This window comes from Rhineura floridana, chromosome 5 (assembly GCF_030035675.1).
Source record: "Rhineura floridana isolate rRhiFlo1 chromosome 5, rRhiFlo1.hap2, whole genome shotgun sequence".
Classification (NCBI taxonomy): Eukaryota; Metazoa; Chordata; class Lepidosauria; order Squamata; family Rhineuridae; genus Rhineura; species Rhineura floridana.
The window spans coordinates 86,861,012-86,881,714 of record NC_084484.1 but is presented as its reverse complement, the minus strand read 5'-3'; the positions used below and the strand labels follow the sequence as shown (position 1 = coordinate 86,881,714).

The window sequence follows — 20,703 nt, the reverse complement described above, 5'->3', positions numbered from 1 at the left end:
ACTTCACACCCAGCATCCTTGCTCCATGGCCATTTGCCTTCAGAGTCACAGTTGGTTGGAATATAGGAGAGGCATTTTCAGTAGTGGTGCTCTTCCTGTGGAATATCCTTTCTCAGGAATCTCAGTTGGCTCCCTTTCTTTTAGACTTTGGGCAAGTGGTTGAGATGTTCCTATTTTCCCAGGCTTTGGGGATGTTTAACTTTGCACCCTGGTGCTACAAATGGTTAATGGGTTAGTGTGTGGCTCTGGTTTTCAGTTTGTATTTCATTGTGATTCTATTATATATTCTTAATTTATGTTGAAGGCTGCTTTGGGGACTCTTGTAGCCGAAAGATGGAGCATATCTGCCTAACTACAGATGGTATGTTGAGGTAGGGCCCATCCATTCCTCCTTTTGATTTGCAATTTAAGCCCCTTGTTTGTCCATTAATTCACCAGCGCCCATATGATGTTCTCTGCCATTTCGGACTTTCTTGTACTTAAATCTGTATTTCCCTTTCCCTGCTATAAACTGATTATTATTGCTATCCCAATTATTAGTCTTCTGTAACTGTATTGCATTGCTCATTGTTTTCCAATTTTATTTTTTTGTTTTTTTATTATTTGCTTTATATCCTGCCCTTCCTCCCAGCAGGAGCCCAGGACGGCAAACAGAAACACTTTAAAACATCATAAAAAGACCTTAAAATACATTAAAACAATTTGTTTTTTATCTATATTTTGTGATAAAGAGTAAAAGCAATTATTTAGTCAAACACAGTATCACTTTTTAAAAGCTATTTTGTTGTATTATGCCAACAATCGAAAATTTGACTTTTCCTTGAAAACATGGAATGCAACTCTTTCCTTAACTACAGAGTTTTATATTATGTTAATAACCTTTTAAAGTACTATGCACTGTGCTCTGTGTAACATCCCATGGAAGGGTTTTTGAGTAAAAAACCTTTTTGTTTCAGTATTTTGTGCTCAATCAAAAAATGAATCATATACAATCATATACACATTTTTGCATTTTAATACAGATGTACATTTTTATATAAGATGACTTGTGGATTTTCAAGACTTAGGAATGGTATTTATTTAGCTTACATGTTGGGGGGTACTGTTAACTTTTCTGTTTTGCACATCCATTTCCTGTTTATGTTTTGATGTCTTTTAACAAAGGGTCAATTAACTTTCGGTCTGCAAACACATTTCTTTCTAGGTCCTCCTTTCCTTTCTTTGCAGGTAACAATTTTCTGCAGCCAATTGTCAAAGTAGGATGGAAAATATCTGCTCCTCTGATTTCTGGGCAGACTCTCAGTCCTCCTCCTAAAATTATTCTCACAGACCCTTCCTCATCTGTTTGACCCTATATCTTCAATTCTCTACTTGAGTTCTGGATCTTTTTTCTACATAAATACAAACCCATGCATGCTCATCAATTTTTAAAAAAAGGATATACGTTTTCACACTCTTCCAGGGGTATGCCAGAACAGAAAAATGTGTAAAAAGCAAAGAACCTTTAAGGACAAGACACCTTAAAAGCATGACAAAATGCAAAAGCAAAATAGAAAAAAAAGCCCACATGATGTTTGAAAATTCGGGTTTTAAAAAATAAATCTGAGCACGAACAGAATATGTATGGATCTTATGGGCGCAAACCGAATATGGAAGACATAGATTTTGGAGCTAGGTATGGTACCTGACTTCCTCCACCCTTCCTCCCAGTAGGAGGAACATTTCAGAATGTTTTTCAAAAACATACATTTGAAAAGGTTCTATTTATGTTTCTTAATGGTTTTTTTTTTACAATAATTTTTATTCAAATTTTCATAAAACATACAAAGCAAAATCATAAAACATTCAAAGACAAAAAACAAAACAAAACAAAAATAATTAAACAAAAAAAATAAAATATTGACTTCCCATTTGTCACAGATCAAATCAGTTATGGGTCTACAATATATAACAATCCTGTCTCTTAAATCATATTATAAAATCACTTTCCTCCAGTAGTTATCTTAATTAATCATCAAATCTCATAAACATTACTTTATTCTTTCCACAAAAAGTCAGAGAGGTTTCAATTCTTTAAGAAATATATCTATCAATTTTTCTCCAAATAAACATGTCGATTAATCCATCTCTTTAATAATTATAATAATCTTATTGTCATAACCATCATGACGTCACGTAATGTGATGTGTCATAACCATAGTCCAAATAAACATTTCGATTAATCCATCTCATCAAAATCTGTTAGGTTCAATAATTTCAATAGCCATTATTCCATTATCCCTATTAGTTCCATCTTCCATCTCCAATAGTCCTGTTAAGTCCAGTAATTTCAGTGTCCAATCTTCCATTATCAGTATTCCATAATAATCTTGCTGTCGTAGCCATAGTCATATAATAAGAGTCTGATGGGAATTGCCTCTATCCCAAATATTTTCTTGCCATCCATTCTGAATAAGTTGCTGAAATACTGTTGTAAAGTCATATCTCTGTTCTTCTTTTTTACAAAATGCACTGGCTCATCTCTTGAGAGTTTTTCCATTGTCACATGGCTGCAGTTAATTCCATAGATTTTCTCTATATCAAACTCCATCACATCATTCCAGTCCAAAAGATTATCCAAGCCATTGATAACTTTATCTCTAATATCTTCATTAATTTCTTCAGAGATAACGTTAAATTCCAAACAGTAGATTTTATTTCTAAAATCCATAAACTCCAGATCTTTTTCCAATTCCACATTTGTTCCAATCTCCAGGGCTTGTATCTTCCCTTTATTTTTTCTTTTCTCATCTCTGATCTCATTCTCCTCTCTCACAGGATCCCCTATTTCTTTAAGCTCCTGCGTCATTTTGCTCAGTTCAATTTTCAGCTCCTTACTACCCTGTCGCAGGGTTTGTTTCGTTATCTCAATCTCATCCATTATTTTCTGAAACATAGTTACTTCCAGATTCTCAGCCACTTTCTTGATTGCCATTTTTAAAACCACGAAAACAAAGCAAAACAAAAATAAAGAACCACTTCTTATTTCAGCAACAATTGGGTTAATATTCCAGGCTTGATGACATCACAGTATAAACAGAGCAGCCTGCCTTATCTCTCTATGTTCAAGAATGCAAAACAAATTTAGTTCCCAGCATCAAAACAGTTAGTGGCGTCGTGAAGAAGCAGATTCGTCAAAATAAAATAGACCAAAAAGAGAATAGTACCAGACAATATAATATTCCTCGGAATAGAAATCAGGAATAGAAATCCCTCTTCTGTTTATATCTTTAGAATGCACTTCCAGGACAGCTTTTTGCGACAGAAACAGAGATAAGCTGTTAATTTCGTGAATAACAGAGAAGAGTTATAGCTCACCCAGAAGTTGTCCAAAGCCGATCAATCTGACAAATCTCCTTTTGCTGCAACAATTTAAACCAAGTAAAAAAAATAATAGAAAGAAGGGTGCTTGCCTGTTAGTCCGTTCTCTCTTTAAAGAAAAGATAAACGTATCGCTTAAACAGATAGAGCTTGTTAGGAAGTCCGTCCGGCATTGTTGGCTGGACCTTATCTCATAAATTAATGAAATCCAGTCCTCCCAACAAAAACAGGCTTTTGAGGTTGATCTCTACGTTTCTCCCTGCCCGGGAGAAATTTCGTCAGTCAAAAAAAAAATGTTCTGACTGATTTATATCTGAATAAGCTTCTTTTGAGGCGGGAGCCCGTCCCAAAAGCAGGCACAAGCGAAGTCACCCTTCCCGGAAGTCTTTATGTTTCTTAATGTTGATAGCATCATCCCCGAGCTCATTTTATATTTATTTAAGTTGGTTTTATTTCACTGCCAGACTTTCAGTCTTGCTTTAACAGTGGATCCTACAATTGCTTTCAGTTAATCAAACTTAATATGAGATTTGTTTAGAAGCAGGAGGTTCTTATTAGAACTGCTGCATTTCTTTACTTCAAAGATAACATAAGCATTGATAAATGTTGCTTGAAATAGTCTTAAAATAAATTGGAGGATAATCCTCCATCCTATGTAAATCTAATCCTGTTCTCTAGGCAAATAATTCTTGGGTTATGCATTTGGATACATTCAATTTTGTTTAATGCCATGCCTCTCTTATGTTATTGGGAATTCAAACAGCAAATTATAAACATTAGATGGATTAGTATACACCTTTGTCATTAGAAAATAAAGCTGTAATTGATGCAGATGCCATTGATTATCTAAGTCAGTTTGGTCAAGACTGAATTGCAATATTACAGGTTTATTAACCCTGGGATTCACTCTGGCAATGTTACATCTTATGCTATATTTGCCTTCTTTACCTGCTGATAAACTTTGGACCTGAATTATGTTTTAGATTATTCTCTCTCTGTTCTTGGAAATTGCATATTAAATCCAGCCTCGGAACACCTGGCTTTGAATACTTTCTCAGCCATGTTTTGTTCAGTAGCCATGGACAAGCTGTCTATCCTATGCTTTATTGTGGACCAGCAGTGGAACATGGTTTACTTAAAGAGTAGTATTGCTGGTGGCTTTGCTCTTGGGCTCCTTTTTATATGCTTCAGACATCGATATTAGTGTACAAAACCATTGTGGAAGTTTACTGTGCTAGGGGTTTGGAGGGTCAGGAAGGTTAGAAATGTTGAATTTAATACAATAACAGATAAGCATTCAGTACAGGTAAATCTATACTTTTTTATATTTAGGCTCTCTGAATCAGTTTAAACAGCTGCCAAGCTTGTCTGACTTTTCTAAGCTTCTGAAGGTCACAGATAGTCTAGAGTCATATTTACTTTGAATTAAAGTTTTAAAATCTTGTGTCTTCCTGGCTGTACAATAATGTAAGGAATCTTCTTTTTTTAGTTCCTCTTTCTTCACATAGAAATGTTGAAATTAATTTTTTTTTTTGCAGGATGGTTAATATTTTCACTGAATAATGAAATAATTTGGATGTAAATCAAATTGCAAGATAGTTTAAATCTATGGAATTAGTTTAATTTTGATAATGTTTATTTTGATAAAAAGGCAGACTCATGGGTGGTATTGTTTTTAAACAAAAATAGGAAATATAAAACTAACAGTAGCTCACTTCTCCAGTTCTCACTGATCCTGTTCACTCGGATTCTAAGTACCCCTCCAGTATCTTTTAATATTCTTCCCTGAATGTCCAAATCTACACACACACTGCTGTTATTTAACAGGTTTATAAAATGCTTCATGCCCAGAGGCCATCAAAGCAGTGTACATTATAAAAATAGGATAAAACACAATACCCAATTTCTAAAAGCAGTAAGATTATTTCTACAAAACTAAAAAACCATATCTTACACATTCTAGAAAACAATAAAACTATATATGTAGATATACAATCAATATTCTATAAGTGACTGGATCACCCATCAAGAAAAGCCTTCTTGAATAAAACTCTTCACTAGGCACCTAAACAATGCAACCTGTTAAAAACGTATAACCTTTTCCCAGTTCTCCAAAGATAAGACAACAATGCTCTACTGTTGGTTGTGTGTGTGTGTTTTGCATACTTGTGTTTCATACCCTCCTACTTTGCCCCTTCCTAGTCAAATCAGGTTGCATGAATCTTCCATTTACTTTATCTACTCTCCTGGATCAAGATTGTGTTTGCCTACTATTCTGTAGCTCTGTTTATAAAGAGCAAGAGAGGAAGCTTCAGCTAATCCTCCTCTTCTATCCTTCTACAATTTTTGGTTTGCTTGTGTGTGATATGAACATTAGAGTGGGATGTATGTAATCTTGGAGATATTTTAGATTACCCTGAACTGATTAGCGTAACAGAGATTGCACTTAAAAATCTTCTTTTATCTGATATATAGTAACCATCAGTGAGAGCACAATCTTTTTTTCCCCTGTTTAACAGAGATTTTTCATTCTATTTCATAAACTGTACAAACAAAGATGGACTATTTTATAACACAGTTGTGATTAGCAAAGAGATGGCAAAGGGAGAAGTTGTGCATCTCACCTTGGTTTGGGTGTACATGTGATCTTGATGCAGATACAGGATTGCATGTATTGAAAGATAGTTCTACTCAGAGTAGACACACTGAAAGTAATGGGTATGACTGGATCTAGAACTTAGAGGGATATAACCCATGACCTGTGCCAGACAATGTTAGGAATTTGCTTTAGAGCCATTTACCACCAAAACAAATTACAAAACTACATAAGTAACACTTTCTGCCTCATTCAAGATCTACCTACCTACCTACCTACCTACCTCATCTTTCTCTTGTGTTTGTTGTCTGATCAAGTTTGTTCCATTGACTTGTATAGAAGACTGGTATGTGACACAAAGAAATGAATAAACTCCCCATCTCCCACATGAGGCTAAAATGTATCTGTGCCACCAAGAGTTGTACAGAAGCTACATGAGAGGTTTTGCTAGTCTTACTTCTCTCAGACGTCTTTGTGTATTCCTTATGATCAAAAACTGGCACATTTCATTAAAAAAAGAGTGGTTTGAAAGGGTGGTCTTGGACTTAAGAGAAGAGCATGGCTTTGCCATTGCTTGCATCTCACAACCCGCTTGCTACAGTGACAGTTTTCTGGAGCTCTAGAATTTAGAATTAGAATTGAGAATTGTAATTTAGATGATATGAGCCAGTGTGGTGTAGTGGTTAAGGTGCTGGACTACGACGTGGGAGACCAGGGTTCGATTCCCCACACAGCCATGAAGCTCACTGGGTGACCTTGGGCCAGTCACTGCCTCTCAGCCTCAGAGGAAGGCAATGGTAAACCCCCTCTGAATACCACTTACCATGAAAACCCTATTCATAGGGTCGCCATAAGTCGGAATCGACTTGAAGGCAATACACATACACACAATTTAGATTATAATCTAAATAAGCATGAAGGAATTGTTTTAGCCTGCTATTGCATGTATATACACATTAATTTAAAATCTTTCATATTGCCTTTGGGTAGCTTTGTTTGCATGCAGATAAAATGTAATTGCTTGGACAAGATAGCAAGGACAAGAAATTAAGGAGATGAGCTCTACATTATTCATGGGAAAAAAGATATATATATATATATATATATATATATATATATATATATATATATATATATATATATATATATATATATATATATATATATATATATATATATATATATATATATATATATATATATAACAGGGGTTGTGCATGAAGAATGACTGACAGTTCATTTTATATTTATCTGTGTTTTTCCCAGCACTTTTGTTTAGTTATTTTTCAAAGAATGGTCTTTGTGCTACATTAGATCTACTCATTCATACAGATTTTGATGCCAAAGCAAAACTATAACATAGAATTACAAAGATTACATTCCATTTATTAAGTTAGAAGAACTATTTGAGTCCAGATTAATTGAATGCTGCCTAAAAATCCTGTTTTTATTTTGGCAGCATTTGGAAACCCATGAACAGAGGTTATTTGCCACTTCACCTATGGATACAGAAGTAGATCTGGAAAGCTATCAAACTGCATTAGAAGAAGTACTCTCATGGCTTCTCTCTGCTGAAGATTCATTGCAAGCACAAGGAGATATATCCACTGATGTAGAAGAAGTCAAAGAGCAGTTTCACACCCATGAGGTAGGTGTGAACAACTCAGACTGAATAACCAACACAGATACTTTATCGTCTGCTAACTGTTGATCTTCTATCTGTGTAGTGCATTAAGGCCAAAAGTTTGAAGTTTAACTGATATTTCGGTCTTTCTTTTGTTTTTGCTCAAAAGATTGTGTTGTAGCAACATATAAATGTTTGAATTTAAAAAGGCTAAACATAATCTCAAAATATTTTAGTGACTAAAGTTTAGAAGTTTGAGTAAAATTTAAAGGCATCCTTCATTCTCTGGTGGTAATCTTTGTTAAAATTGTTTTGAAGGGTTTTATGATGGAATTAACAGCTCACCAGGGACGTGTTGGTGATGTTTTGCAAGTAGGCAGCCAACTTCTGTCATTTGGTAAGCTTTCAGAAGATGAAGAAAATGAAATACAAGAACAAATGAATCTTCTTAATTCACGATGGGAAAATCTCAGGGTCACAAGTATGGAAAAACAGAGCAAGTGAGTAAATATACATCTGGGTGAGCAATTTCATACTTGGGACAAATATTGTTGTCGTGTGTGGTACCTGGTGCAGATTCTGTGTTGTATTTTTCTTCCTTTTATGCAATTTTGTGAACATCAGAATTAATTGTAAGAGAATGGAAGCAGAACGGAACAGATGGACAAAAGCCACTGATCTGAAAGCTAGCATTTTGTAGATTTTACTTAACAAAGCCTTATTTAGAGAAGCTTTCCTTCACTCTCAAGACAAAATGTGTTCCCTAGAAAGTAAATGTTTAATCTTGATATTCATTCATTCTTTGGCGATCACTCGTGGCCGAGTAAAATTGTCTTCCAAAATAAGGTCTTTGCTTGGAAGACGCCTGTGCGTGAATTTGTTTTATGTGGGGAGATAGGCGCACGATGATCAACACACATTCTTGACAGAAAAAGGCTTTGATCCAATGGCATGAATACCACGACGATTGGGTGACCCTGCCATGGGTGACCCTGCTGGGAGTACATGACTCCCGACAGCATCGCTCACAGGGTTCATTGGAACACGCAAGCCCACTCACCACTACAAGGTGACGATCCAGTGAGGGGAATCTTGATATTATACTTTGCTAGGAAGAAAGGGAGCTTTTCATATTCTCATTATTACTATCAACATAATAAAACAGTATTGATTGTTTCTGGACTGGGATAGCCTGATCACAGTTGTCCATGCACTGGTAACCTCCAGGCTGGATTACTGTTATGTGCTCTATGGGGGGTTGCCTTTGAGGTTGGTCTGGAAGCTGCAGCTAGTGCAAAATCTGACAGCGAGACTGCTCACTGGGGCAGGGTATCACCAACATGTCACCCCGCTGCTAAATGAATTATACTGGCTGCCTATTAGCTAGCGAACTAAGTTCAGGGTGCTGGTTTTGGTGTACAAAGCCCTATACAGCTTGGGACCAGGATACCTGAAAGACCGTCTTACCCCTTACATACCCAGCTGATCACTACACTCTGCAGGTGAGGGCCTCCTGCAGATACCATCTTATCAGGAAGTCTGTTCCGCACAACATAGGAAATGGACCTTTAGTATTGTGGCACCTACCCTTTGGAATTCCTCCCCTTAAATATTAGACAGGCTCTATCTCTGTTATCTTTTCTGAAGACTTTCCTCTTTCAACAAGCCTTTTAAGTAGAGACCTTATCCTAGTCTGCATCTGTGCTGGAATTGCTTTTTAATACTTTTTAAAACCTGTTTTTTTTTAAGAAAATATGTTTTTAAAACTTTTTTTAAAATGATGTTTTTAAAGATGTTTTGTTTTAATTTAAGTTTGTTTGTATGATGTTTTAGAGTGCTTTTAGTGCTTTTGTTTGCTGCCCTGAGCACCTACTGGGAGGAAGGCCAGACATAAATCTAAATAATAATATCATTATTATTAAGAATAATAGTTTCATAACTGGTAGTCAGAAGTATTGAAAACAAACAGGACAAATTTGAAATCCTAATACAGGAAAGAAAATACAATCTGATAGGTGCCAATGAGACTTGGTGGTGTGAGCCTCATGATTAGAATATAACCCTTGAAATGTACACCATGTTCACAAGGAATAGACCCAACATAACAGGACTGAGAATAGCATTATGTGTAACAAAATGTATATTCACATGGACATCCATGAATCTGAGAGTGGAAGCCCTGTTGAAAGCATCTGGTAAGGATAGAAGCAAAGAGAACAGAAGTGATACTCCATACCTATCTACTCCATACTGCTCAGCCAACTGGAAGACATGGTCGATGCTTTCCTGAAACAGATTACAAAACTTGCAAAGAGGCAAGCCATAATAGTAATGAGATAGTTGAAGTATCCTGATATGTGCCTGAAGTCTAACTCTGCTAAGAATGGAACATCTGTCATGATCCCAGCATCAGACTCCCCTTTCCTTGGTAGGAGAGGCCATGAATTTGAAGAAAGAATGAGAGAATGAAGGAATCACAAAACTATCCTCAGAAGTTCTCACTGCACCAGAAGCTCTGGCACAGGATGAGGCTTGATAAAATTGTCATCCTCCAACTCTGAGAACCCCACCCCAGAAGAGCAGTTGCCACAGCAAAGCTCCGTTAAAGCCTAAAGAGGCTTTCCCACTGGGCATGGAGATAATAACCCAGGTAGAAAAGCAACACTATTTAAGGCTCAGTCTGAAGCTTCCTGTTGCTGAAGCAACATTCAAAACTTCCTCCAGGATCTCTTCCTCCTGAATGCCATGCCTTCCTTCACCTCTGTTGGGCTTATTTTCCTGCACCCAAACTTGGACCTGTTCTATATGGCCTCTCCTTGCTTGACCCTGCTTTGTGTCACTTGACTCGAATTGTTGTGAACACTCTTTTTGGACCAGAACTTTTGTTCTACATGGATCATCATCTGGAGCAGAACAGTGTCCAACAGATCCTTGTCTATTCTGGTTGACAACTTAATCTTTCATAAGACAGGGAAAGGATCAAGGCAATCTGCTATTCTGGTTTTATACCTGACCATCGGGGAGAACTTGTTGATGAACTGAAAGTGGCAGGAATCTTGAGGAAAACTGATCATGCCATCTTGGAATTCATGGTAGCAAGGGATGTAGAAAACTGAGCATAGTCAGATGTGTACCATACAATTTAGGGAACCAAATTTCAAGCCAATTCTGGTCTAGAAATTCTGAAGAAGAAGAGGGATGGAAGATTATGCAAAGTGAAATATTGGAGGCACAATCACAAACTATTACAAAGAGAAGAAGAATGGGAGACATCTTAAGTCAGTATGGTTGCATACAGAGCTCTCTGAGCTGAGACTTAAAAATAATGTGTGTAGAAAATGGAAGGAGGGAGATATAAACAAATATTAGTACAACAGAATAGCCCAAACCTTTAAGGATGGTGTTAGGAAGACTAAAGCCCAGAATGTTTAAAAGACAATCTGTCAGGGATACTGTGCTTACATCCTGCATTGCATTTCCTGCATTGAATATAGGGTTGGACTAGATGACTTCCAACTCTGATTCAAAAAGGGATTGTATCTTCTGATGTAATGCTTATGCTCCAAGCTAAAATCATGCAGAAGTGAGGTGATGGGTTAACAGTTATATTTGATGAGAGATTGCGAGGGAGAAAATCATATTAATATTAATGAGAGAAATAATCTAAGGAGCTGTGTATTTTTTTGCTACACTGAGTGCCAGTTTCTTTCACCAGAACTTTTTACATCATGTTCAGACATGATGTAAATCCTCAAATCTGGATAGATATAATAAATTTCAGAAGCAGACATCCATGGGCCATTTCACTTGAGTGGGAAAAAGAAAAAAAAATAAGATAATAGCCTGGGTGTGAATATAAAGAACGGTGCGAAACATAGGAAGCTGCCTTATTCTGATTCTAATAATTGCTCCGTCTAGCTTAGTATTATCAACACTGATCAGTACCCTCTGTGAAGATGCAAGGGTTTGAACCTGGGACCATTTTCATGCAAAACATGAGCTCTCTTATTGAGCTGTGGTCCCTACCTAATAATGGACAAGAAGTGTAAGCCTCAAGAAAGCAAGATATATTTAGTTTTAAAAAGATGAAGAGCAAGACTTTCAAAAAGTATTCCAGCCTTTCCCTGCTTTTCATATTGTTACTGGAAAAGCTCTGTATATTTATATACATTTGTATTGCTAGGAATAGTTGGTTACAGCAGTGTAGTTCGGAAGAAACAAGGAATAGAGAAACAGATTAAGCTTGTTTCAAAACATAATGGATCTTGCCTTGGATTTCCTGATCCTTAAATGAAAGGAATTGTGAGAGAGGCCAGAAGCTTATCATTTCTTGTCAGATTTACTTAAAACATACACAAAGAGGCCTACAGTTTCCAAATCCCCATATCATGCCTATAATTAACCCTGTTTCAATGAGTCAGGAATTTTTTGAACAATTGCTCAGGTACTGGGGATGGGATGATCGGGTCTATTGGCTGGTTCCAGTATCTATTCAAGTTCGTTCTTTGTCCACTAGCTTCTGCTTTCAATTTTTTTCCTCACAAAAATATTGATATTAATACAATTTTTGTATTGTCTCTATTTTTTCTTTGTAAAACAAAATTTTACAATAAGATATTTTGAAAGGAAATTATAAAATTATTGTTTTTAAATATAGATTTTAGAGGCATACTTTTTTTAAAAAAAATAGCTTCATAGCTGTGTGGGAATTCGAACCCTGTTCTCCTGTGCATGGAAAGATGATATCAGGTGGGTAATTAGCTCCACCTAGTGGTTGAAGGCAAAAGAGTACTGCTGACGTTTTATTGTAGATCCCTTCCTGGTCTGCGGCTGCTCCGTGCTCAGTTTTCTCTTTTGCCTTCACACGAAAGTGGTTGGATCCTCTCTGTCTCCATTGGTTCAGGCTTGTATTGTTTGTTTGTTTAGGTTTCATGTGTCATTTTACTGTTGTTCTTTCCCTCCGTGTGTTTTTATTCCTCTCCTTCTAAAAAAAGTTTTTTAAAAAAAACACAGTTCCTTGTGTCTTTCCCTCGAAGCCTTTCTCCATGGCAAGGAGCGACTAGACCCTCCCCGTGGCTCCTGGGGCCGTCGGCCTCTTCAGGCTCCCTCTCCAGCCGAGTTTGCTGCCGTTTCTCCTTAGAGTGCTAGCAACAGCGTCGGCAGCTTTAGTTTGGAGACGGCTTCCCTGGGGCTCAGCGTCCAAGCTGGCACCTAGTTTTTTCGCGCTCCTTTTGTGAGCGGCTTTCATTTTCCCCGCTCTATAGCAGTGGGGGGGGCAGACGCACAATCGCAGTAGGGAGGATGACTACAGCTGCTGCTGGTTTTTTCTGCTTGCCCAGCCCTTTACCAAGACAGCGCAGTTACTCACCACCAGCGAGAGTCTTTCCTTTATTAACCCTATAAGTCCCGCAGTGTGTGCCCACGATGGGGAAAGCTACACACAAAATGAAACACCTCTCGAAGGGGTTGAAACTGCTCCCCCGTATGCCTGCAATAGGTGCAGCATCAGAGCCCCTTCACACCCTGGGTTCAGGGCAGTCGCAGTCTTCGGGGGATCATGCAGATACGGTGGTGGCCTGCCCCTCTACCATCAGGCACGAGGTGGCTGAGGCTCAGGTTCTGGCGGGCAGGGTGGCTACGGAAGGCAGGTTGCCTATCCCATATAAGGGAACCTGTAGAGACAATCAGGGTCCTGTCCACCATACAAGGGATCAGAGGGACCTGGAACCCCTGTCTGATGAGGAAGGCAGCCAGTCTCACCCTTCCTTGGGCGCTATTTTTTCTACCACCTCCTCTCCTGAGGCCTTTACAGGGTTTATGGAGGAGCCAATCCCTGTCCAACAGATCCAAGATGCTGAAGGGCACAGGCTCCACTCATCCCACACTCAGGCTCGCCCTATACAGTTACACCTATCAGCACATTCAGTTCAACAACTGAAGGAGCAGCTTAGGGATGCCCTCTTAATGGATCTGGCTAGAGATTTGTCTTCTCAAGCTACATCGGGCCCACAGCCCTCACGGAACCCACCTGCAGATCACTTGAGGGCAAATCCACGCCCTCCCCCCAGCTGCACATCTCCAGATCCCTATGCGGCATCTCAAGGCAGGCACCTTCAGCCCCCAGAGCAGGAGCTTATAGACACACAACACAACTTGATTGTCTTGGATGAAGAGGAATGGAGTGGGGAGTCAGAATCTGAGGAGATTTTATCTACTAGGATATTTCAAGAGCCTCATTTCCTTCCTCTGCTATGCAAGGCGATGGAAGCCCTTACCCTCACCTCTGCAGAGGATTCTCCTACTCCATCCTCCTCGAGAGTCTCAGTGGTATGTCCAGATCCAAAACCTAGGTCTAGAGTGTTGAAGCTTCCTTCTCTTCTCCCAAAGGTGCTCAAATCAGAATTCGACATTCCTTTTGCAATTCAAAAAATCGGTTTCCTTAGCCAATAAATATTATACGCTGGAACAACCGATCATGGATCAGCTGAAGGTCCCACTCATAGATGCGCCTATAGTCAATCTGCTAAACCCATCATTGAATCCGAAAGACTCAGATGTGCACCTTAAGGATACCACTGAGCACAAGATGGACCAGGGGCTTAGAAGGGTGCACGAGGCTAGTGCGCTATCAATCAGGGCAGCAGCAGCCTCCTCGGTGTTTGCTCGAGCCTCCCTTCTTTGGTTGGAAGATCTGCTGGATGGCCCACAGCAAGATGCAGCCCGGGTGCGCAAATCTCTGCTGAAGGTCTCTCGAGCAGTTACCTTCATGGCAGATGCATCTATGGATGCCATGCAGTTTGCAGCAAGGTCACTGACGGCAGGGATCTTCACGCGAAGAACCCTTTGGCTTCGACATTGGGAGGCAGACCCGGCAGCTCATTCGAATCTTGCCACAGAACCCTACGTAGGAGGCAAATTATTTGGGGACACTGCCCTCGCTAATGTCTTGGAAACTAAGGAAAAGAAAAAGTCCATGCCATCCACCAGAAAAAGGGATGACAGAAGAACCTTTCGTCGCTCATTCCATCCCTATCATTTGGCGCAGTCCTTTCGGGGCTCACGTCCCTTTGGAAGACAGAAGGACACCCACTCCAGCTGTCCCTTCTGGAACAGACAGCGCAGCCAGCTTAAGTCCCAGCAGCACCTTCTGGGTCGATCGGGCTTTGCATCCCAGTCACATGGAAACGGGTCAGTTCTGACGCCTCTGCCTCACCGGTGGGAGGCCATCTCCAACATTTTGCTCACCAATGGAAGGACTTATCCTCCGATCAGTGGGTCCTATGCACCCTTCGATACGGCCTTCGCCTGGAATTTTCTTCCACCCCCCCGGCGAGATTTATCAGCAAATCCACACAAGAGGGGCAAAGTTTTACAGTCAGTTTCCCAACTCCTACGCATGGCAGCCATCGAGAAGGTCCCACCAGGAGAGAGATTCCTGGGAAATTACTCTCTGTTCTTCACCGTCGAGAAAAAAGACAGTTCGTCCAGGCTGGTGCTAGACCTCAAGGGTCTAAATTGCTTCATAAAATACCGCAAATTTCATATGGACACCTTACTTTCAATCAAAGAAGCGCTGAGGCTAGGGGACTTCCTCTCTTCTATCGACCTGAAGGAGGCCTACCTTCAGATACCAATCTTTCCCCCTCACAGAAGGTACCTTCGCTTCGTGGTGGGACAAGACCATTATCAATTCAGGGCTATGCCCTTTGGCCTGTCGTCTGCTCCCAGGGCAATCACGAAGATCGTGGTTGCCCTGGTGGCACACCTCAGGACTCTGGGGATTCATATCTTTCCTTATCTGGACAATTTTCTGATCCGCTCACCATCATTGCACAAGGCATAGGAGGACCTCCATGTCACCCTAACCTGTCTAAAAGACCATGGCTTCCTGATCAACGAGGCCAAGAGCCATCTCTTTCCGTCCAGACACATTACACATTTGGGAGCGACTATAGACTCACAACACGGCCTCATCACATTGTCCCAAGAAAGGATCAACAAGATTTGCAAAGTAGCATTGGATGTCCTATCCTCCCCCTCAACGGACCTGATGGAGTTGGCAGCACTTCTGGGTTTGATGGTATCCACGTTCCAAACGACGCCATGGGCACATCATCATTCCCGCACACTTCAGTGGGCGCTCCTGCCCTTCCAAAATGACATAGTGTCCAGACACCACCGCAGGGTAACTCTGTCGCCAGAGGTTCAGCAGTCGCTGTTCTGGTGGACCCTCGAGCCCAACCTGGAGCGAGGAGTTCCTTTCCAGGATCCACTGCACACCCTGATAACATCAGATGCCAGCCTATCAGGATGGGGAGCCATGTGCGATGGGCAGATGATTCAAGGCACGTGGTCGTCTCGGGAATCCACACTGCCGATCAACCTGCTCGAACTACGTGCAGTTCATCTGGCCCTCAGACACTTCATGAGCACCAGATGGTTAGGGGCGGTGCTTATCAGAACAGACAATGTGTCAGCCAAATCTTATTTAAACCGTCAGGGGGGCACACGCTCCCTCCTTCAGAAGGAAGCCTTTCTCCTCTTCCAGTGGGCGGAGAACAATGTCGACTCAATAGCGGCAGAGTATTTCAAGGGGGAGGACAACAGCCAAGCCGACTGGCTCATTTGGGAGAAGCTGATTCAGGGAAAATGGAGACTTCACCCAGAGGCCTTTTGTCAGATAGTGGAACTTTTTGGCCACATTCAGGTAGACCTGTTTGCCACCAGTCACAATCGGCAGGTGAAGAGGTTCTTCTCCCAGTATGCAACACCAGGCGCGGAGGGGATAGATGCGTTAACTTCCCGGTGGCCTCCGGGCAGACTGTATGCCTTTCCTCCAATTCCAGTTATCCCCAGGGTGATGAAAAAACTTTGTGCCGAGAGGTCAGCGGTTCTGTTGGTGGCTCCATGGTGGCCAAGGAGACCTTGCTTTCCAGACCTCCTTGACCTGTCGGTGGAACCACCATGGAAAATTCCAGCAAGAAGGGACCTGCTATCTCAGGGACAGCTCCGCCACCCGGACCCAGAGTGGTTGGCGCTTCATGTATGGAACTTGAACAGAAGAGACTCTTGAAAAAAGGCATCTCTCCCCAAGTATTGGAAACCATGATGGCTTCTAGACGCCCATCCACACTCAGAATTTATGAAAGCACATGAAAGACCTTCTCATCCTGGTCACGGAAGAAAGGAATTCTTCCTCGGAAAGAGGGGGTCAGCGAGATCCTGTCTTTTCTGCAAGACGGCTTATCTTTGGGTCTCAGACCTAACACCCTGAGGCGCCAAGTTTCAGCCTTATCGGCAATTCTCTCCAGATCCCCGGATAATCCAATCGGGTCTCACCCTTTCATCAAACGTTTCCTCAGGGGAGCAACAATAACAGCACCACATACGGTGCATCGCTACCCAACTTGGGACCTACATAAAGTTTTGACAGCCCTTCAAAGACCTCCGTATGAACCTCTGAGTCAAGTTTCCCTCCGTCTTCTGTCCTTTAAGGTCTTGTTTCTGGTGGCCATTACTTCGGCCCGTAGTGTGTCTGAATTGAATGCCCTGTCTGTCCATAAGAATTTTTGTGTATTTCATAAGGATAGAGTAGTCCTACGTACTGTCCCTTCCTTTCGTCCCAAAGTGTTGTCTACCTTCCATTGCCAGCAAGAGCTGGTATTGCCATCCTTCTGTCCGAATCCTGTCCACCCTTTAGAGAAAGCCTGGCACTCTCTTGACATGAGACGAGCCCTTAAAGTTTATATTTCCAAGACAAAGCCAATTCGGAAAACAAATAATTTGTTTGTCTCCTTTCACCCAACATCCCTGGGGAATAAGGTGACCACGTCTATGCTAGCCAGGTGAATCAAGGCGTGCATATCATTGGCATATGCCTCTCTAAGATTAGCATGTCCTACCGGAATAGTAGCTCACTCGACCAGGGCAGCGGCCACATCAGCGGCCTTTTCCCATAATGCCCCTCTAGCGGAGATTTGTAGGGGAGCCACTTGGTCCACTCCCAATACTTTCATTAAACATTATAAAATAGACTCCTATGCTTCAGCTGAGGCAGCCTTCGAGAGGAGGGTGCTACAGCACGTCCTCACAGATCAATAGTAGCCACAGCCCAGCAGTATTCCCACCCTACATGGGTCAGCTTTGGTATGTCCCACCTGATATCATCTTTCCATGCACAGGAGAAGAGACATTTGGTCTTACCGTGAAATCAGTCTTCTCTGTGCATGTCAAAGATGATATCAGGGCCACTCCCTATGAGGGCTGGGCTGCCTTTACAAGCACTATTAGACCTTGAGCAGAGAGTGTATGAGTACTGTTGTCTTGTCTTCTTTGTGGTGTTTATTGGTCTTGTTCGTATGGGCTTGTCATTGAAAACTGAGCACGGAGCAGGCGCAGACCAGGAAGGGATCTACAATAAAACGTCAGCAGTACTCTTTTGCCTTCAACCACTAGGTGGAGCTAATTACCCACCTGATATCATCTTTGACATGCACAGAGAAGACCAATTTCACAGTAAGACCAAATGTCTCATCTCCGAGGTCATAGTCCAACACCTTAACCACTAATCATCAGGTATGCTTTAAATTAGAGATGGGGAGCTGGTAGTTTGTGGCCTGGATCATGCCCAGAGACCATTTGTCTCCAGCCTTCCCTGTCAAGTCCCGCCTCTTTCCCTCAGCTTTGCCCCGTCCTTGGCTCTGCCATACCCTGCCATCTCCTATGTTCTGCCATCATTGCTTGTTATATATTAGATTCTTATCCCACCCTTCCTCCCAAAGGAGCCCACTGGCCTCATAAAGGAATGTACTGGCTGCTCACCTCTTGCTTCCCCAGTGCAGAAGGTTGGAGTGGCAAGAAGGAGGGACCCACAGAAATGAGTTACTTGTTGTAGAAAGCTGTGTTCAGCAAAGGACATGGATTGCAATCCAGTACATATCTACTCAGAAGTAAGCTCCGCTGGTTTCAATGGAATTTACTCCCAGGTTGTGTATTGGATTGCAGCCTTAGAGATTGGAGGAGGAGAGAGAAAGTGAAAAACAGAGACTTCCAGGAGGCAGGAGGAGATGCAAGGAAAATAACAGTGCCTTGCAGAGGTACGTGTGGCACAGAAGACACATCATTGACATTCATGCTTATATAAATATTTCTTCATACTATGGCCTGATCAGTCTCTGATTTCACACTATGGTTGTACATTATTATTTCCGCTATATTTTAAGTGTGCCCTTCTTTCTTGAGCTGATCATAGTCCCCCTCTGTTGTTTTCACCCTGAGGGGCAGATTAGGCTGAGAGATGGTGAGTAGCCCATGGTCACCAAGTAAACCTGGAAGCTGATATCCATTTTAAAAATTAATTAAATTATTTATATGCAGGCAAAGTTTATGTAAGTAATGCAGATCCACAAAATACATTTAAAGCACATCCAACTCACATTTAAAGCACATGACTTACCCAAAGAATCCTGGGAAGTGTATTTTCCCCCTCACAATTATAGTTCCCACCACCCTTAATCTACAGTTCCCAGGATTCTGTGGTGGGATTCTTTTGCTTCAAATGTGTATTGAATGTGCTTTAAATGTATGGTGTGGATCTGCCCTAGGTATGCTGTGCATTCATTAGTGAATTGAAAAGAACAATTTTAAATATATAAATATATAGGAAGGGCTGTGGCTCAATGATAGGGCATATACTTTGCATGCAAAATTCAAATTCTGGAAAACGCTGCTCCCTGGAATCCTGGATAGCCAATGCTAGTCCATGTCAGCAGTACTGAGCTAGATGGCACCAAATGTCCTGAGTCAGTATAAAGCAGATTCCTTTGTTCCTAAAAGAGGAAAGAGACCCAAAGGCCACAGTGACTCTGAAATTTATGTGTTTTACTTATAATATTTATATGCTGCTTTATTGTGAAAAAAACTTTCAAAGTCATTTACAGAAGGAATTAAAACAATAAAATTATTGGCAAAAACAGTTAAAAACAGGTATTTAAAAGCATTCAAAACAATTAAACCAACCATGAATTGAAAACATAAAAAAGCATAAAAGCTTCTACATACCTGAGTAGGCTTGCCTAAACAAAAATGTTTTTAGCAGGTGCTGAAAAGAGTACAATGAAGGTGTCTGCCTGATGTCAATAGGCAGGAAGTTCCAAAGTGTAGGTGGTGCCACAGTAAAGGATTGATTTCTTAAAAGAGCAGAAAAAGAACTATGTTGCACCTGTAACATGGAAAGCACACCTTGAACTTGGCATGGTAGCAAATCGGCAACCAGTGCAGATTTCGGAGCAGAGGTATTATGTGCTGATAGGGTCTCACTCATGTCAGTGATCATGCCACAGCATTCTGCACTAACTGAAGCCCCTCTGCCAGGTTGTGCTTCATGGGGATTTCTGTGACCTTGGCTGACTGCCTGCCATTATTCTTTTAGTTTTGATTTTTGGTTAAGAACCCTGACTGGTTGTTGGGATGCTGAGATTTCTGCCCTACTGATAATAATATTGATGTGGTTGGTATGGTATAGCATTTAGGAAATCATCACTTTCTTTTCTTTTTATATTTGCATTTCCTTTACCTCTAACCTCACTCCCTTGCATCCAACAGTGGTTTGCACTCTGCTCAACCTCCTTAAACCCACTGATGATGCACCTTGTTGGTTGCATGACATTTTGTTTCTTTAAATAGTGGTAAAAGAGAAATCACATACTGGGAAGTGGGGCTTCAATTGCTGTTTTTCCCAAGCTACTGCCTGTGAAGATAGACCAAACTATGTTAGTTTTCTCTCTGTCAATTATTACTCACTGGAATTGGGTTGGCTGTCAGAGTGAGTTATAGCAGCCCACAGGGTAGGCAGGAAAGGGTAGAGAATCTTTTTAACTCTTTCTCATTTCTCAAGCCTCTCTCTGCAGTGAAGGGTCAAGTGTATAAATAAGTTTGGAGCTGCCATGTTAAAAGGCAGGGGCAGGGCATTCCAGGCAGGGGGTTGCCAACCCTGTTTGGATAGGGATATCTTTGCAGAGGATCCCTAGTCAAGCTTTACCAATAGCACAAATTTAACCATATCTGCTTTAGGAGTAAGTTCTATTGAGTTCTATGGGGCTTAGTTCCTTAGTAAGTGTGTTTA

At 40.9% G+C, this 20,703-nt stretch overlaps 1 protein-coding gene across 12 annotated transcripts in view; it reads left to right on the top strand.

The window, feature by feature from the left end:
• DMD (dystrophin) overlaps positions 1–20,703 on the top strand; it is a 2,032,119-nt gene that overhangs the window by 649,199 nt on the left and 1,362,217 nt on the right. For all 12 annotated transcript variants that reach the window (XM_061627388.1, XM_061627390.1, XM_061627384.1 and 9 more), the window contains 2 exons: positions 7,416–7,604; positions 7,899–8,080. In XM_061627388.1, the coding sequence (XP_061483372.1) occupies positions 7,416–7,604; positions 7,899–8,080 (371 nt within the window). The remainder of the gene's footprint in view (positions 1–7,415; positions 7,605–7,898; positions 8,081–20,703) is intronic.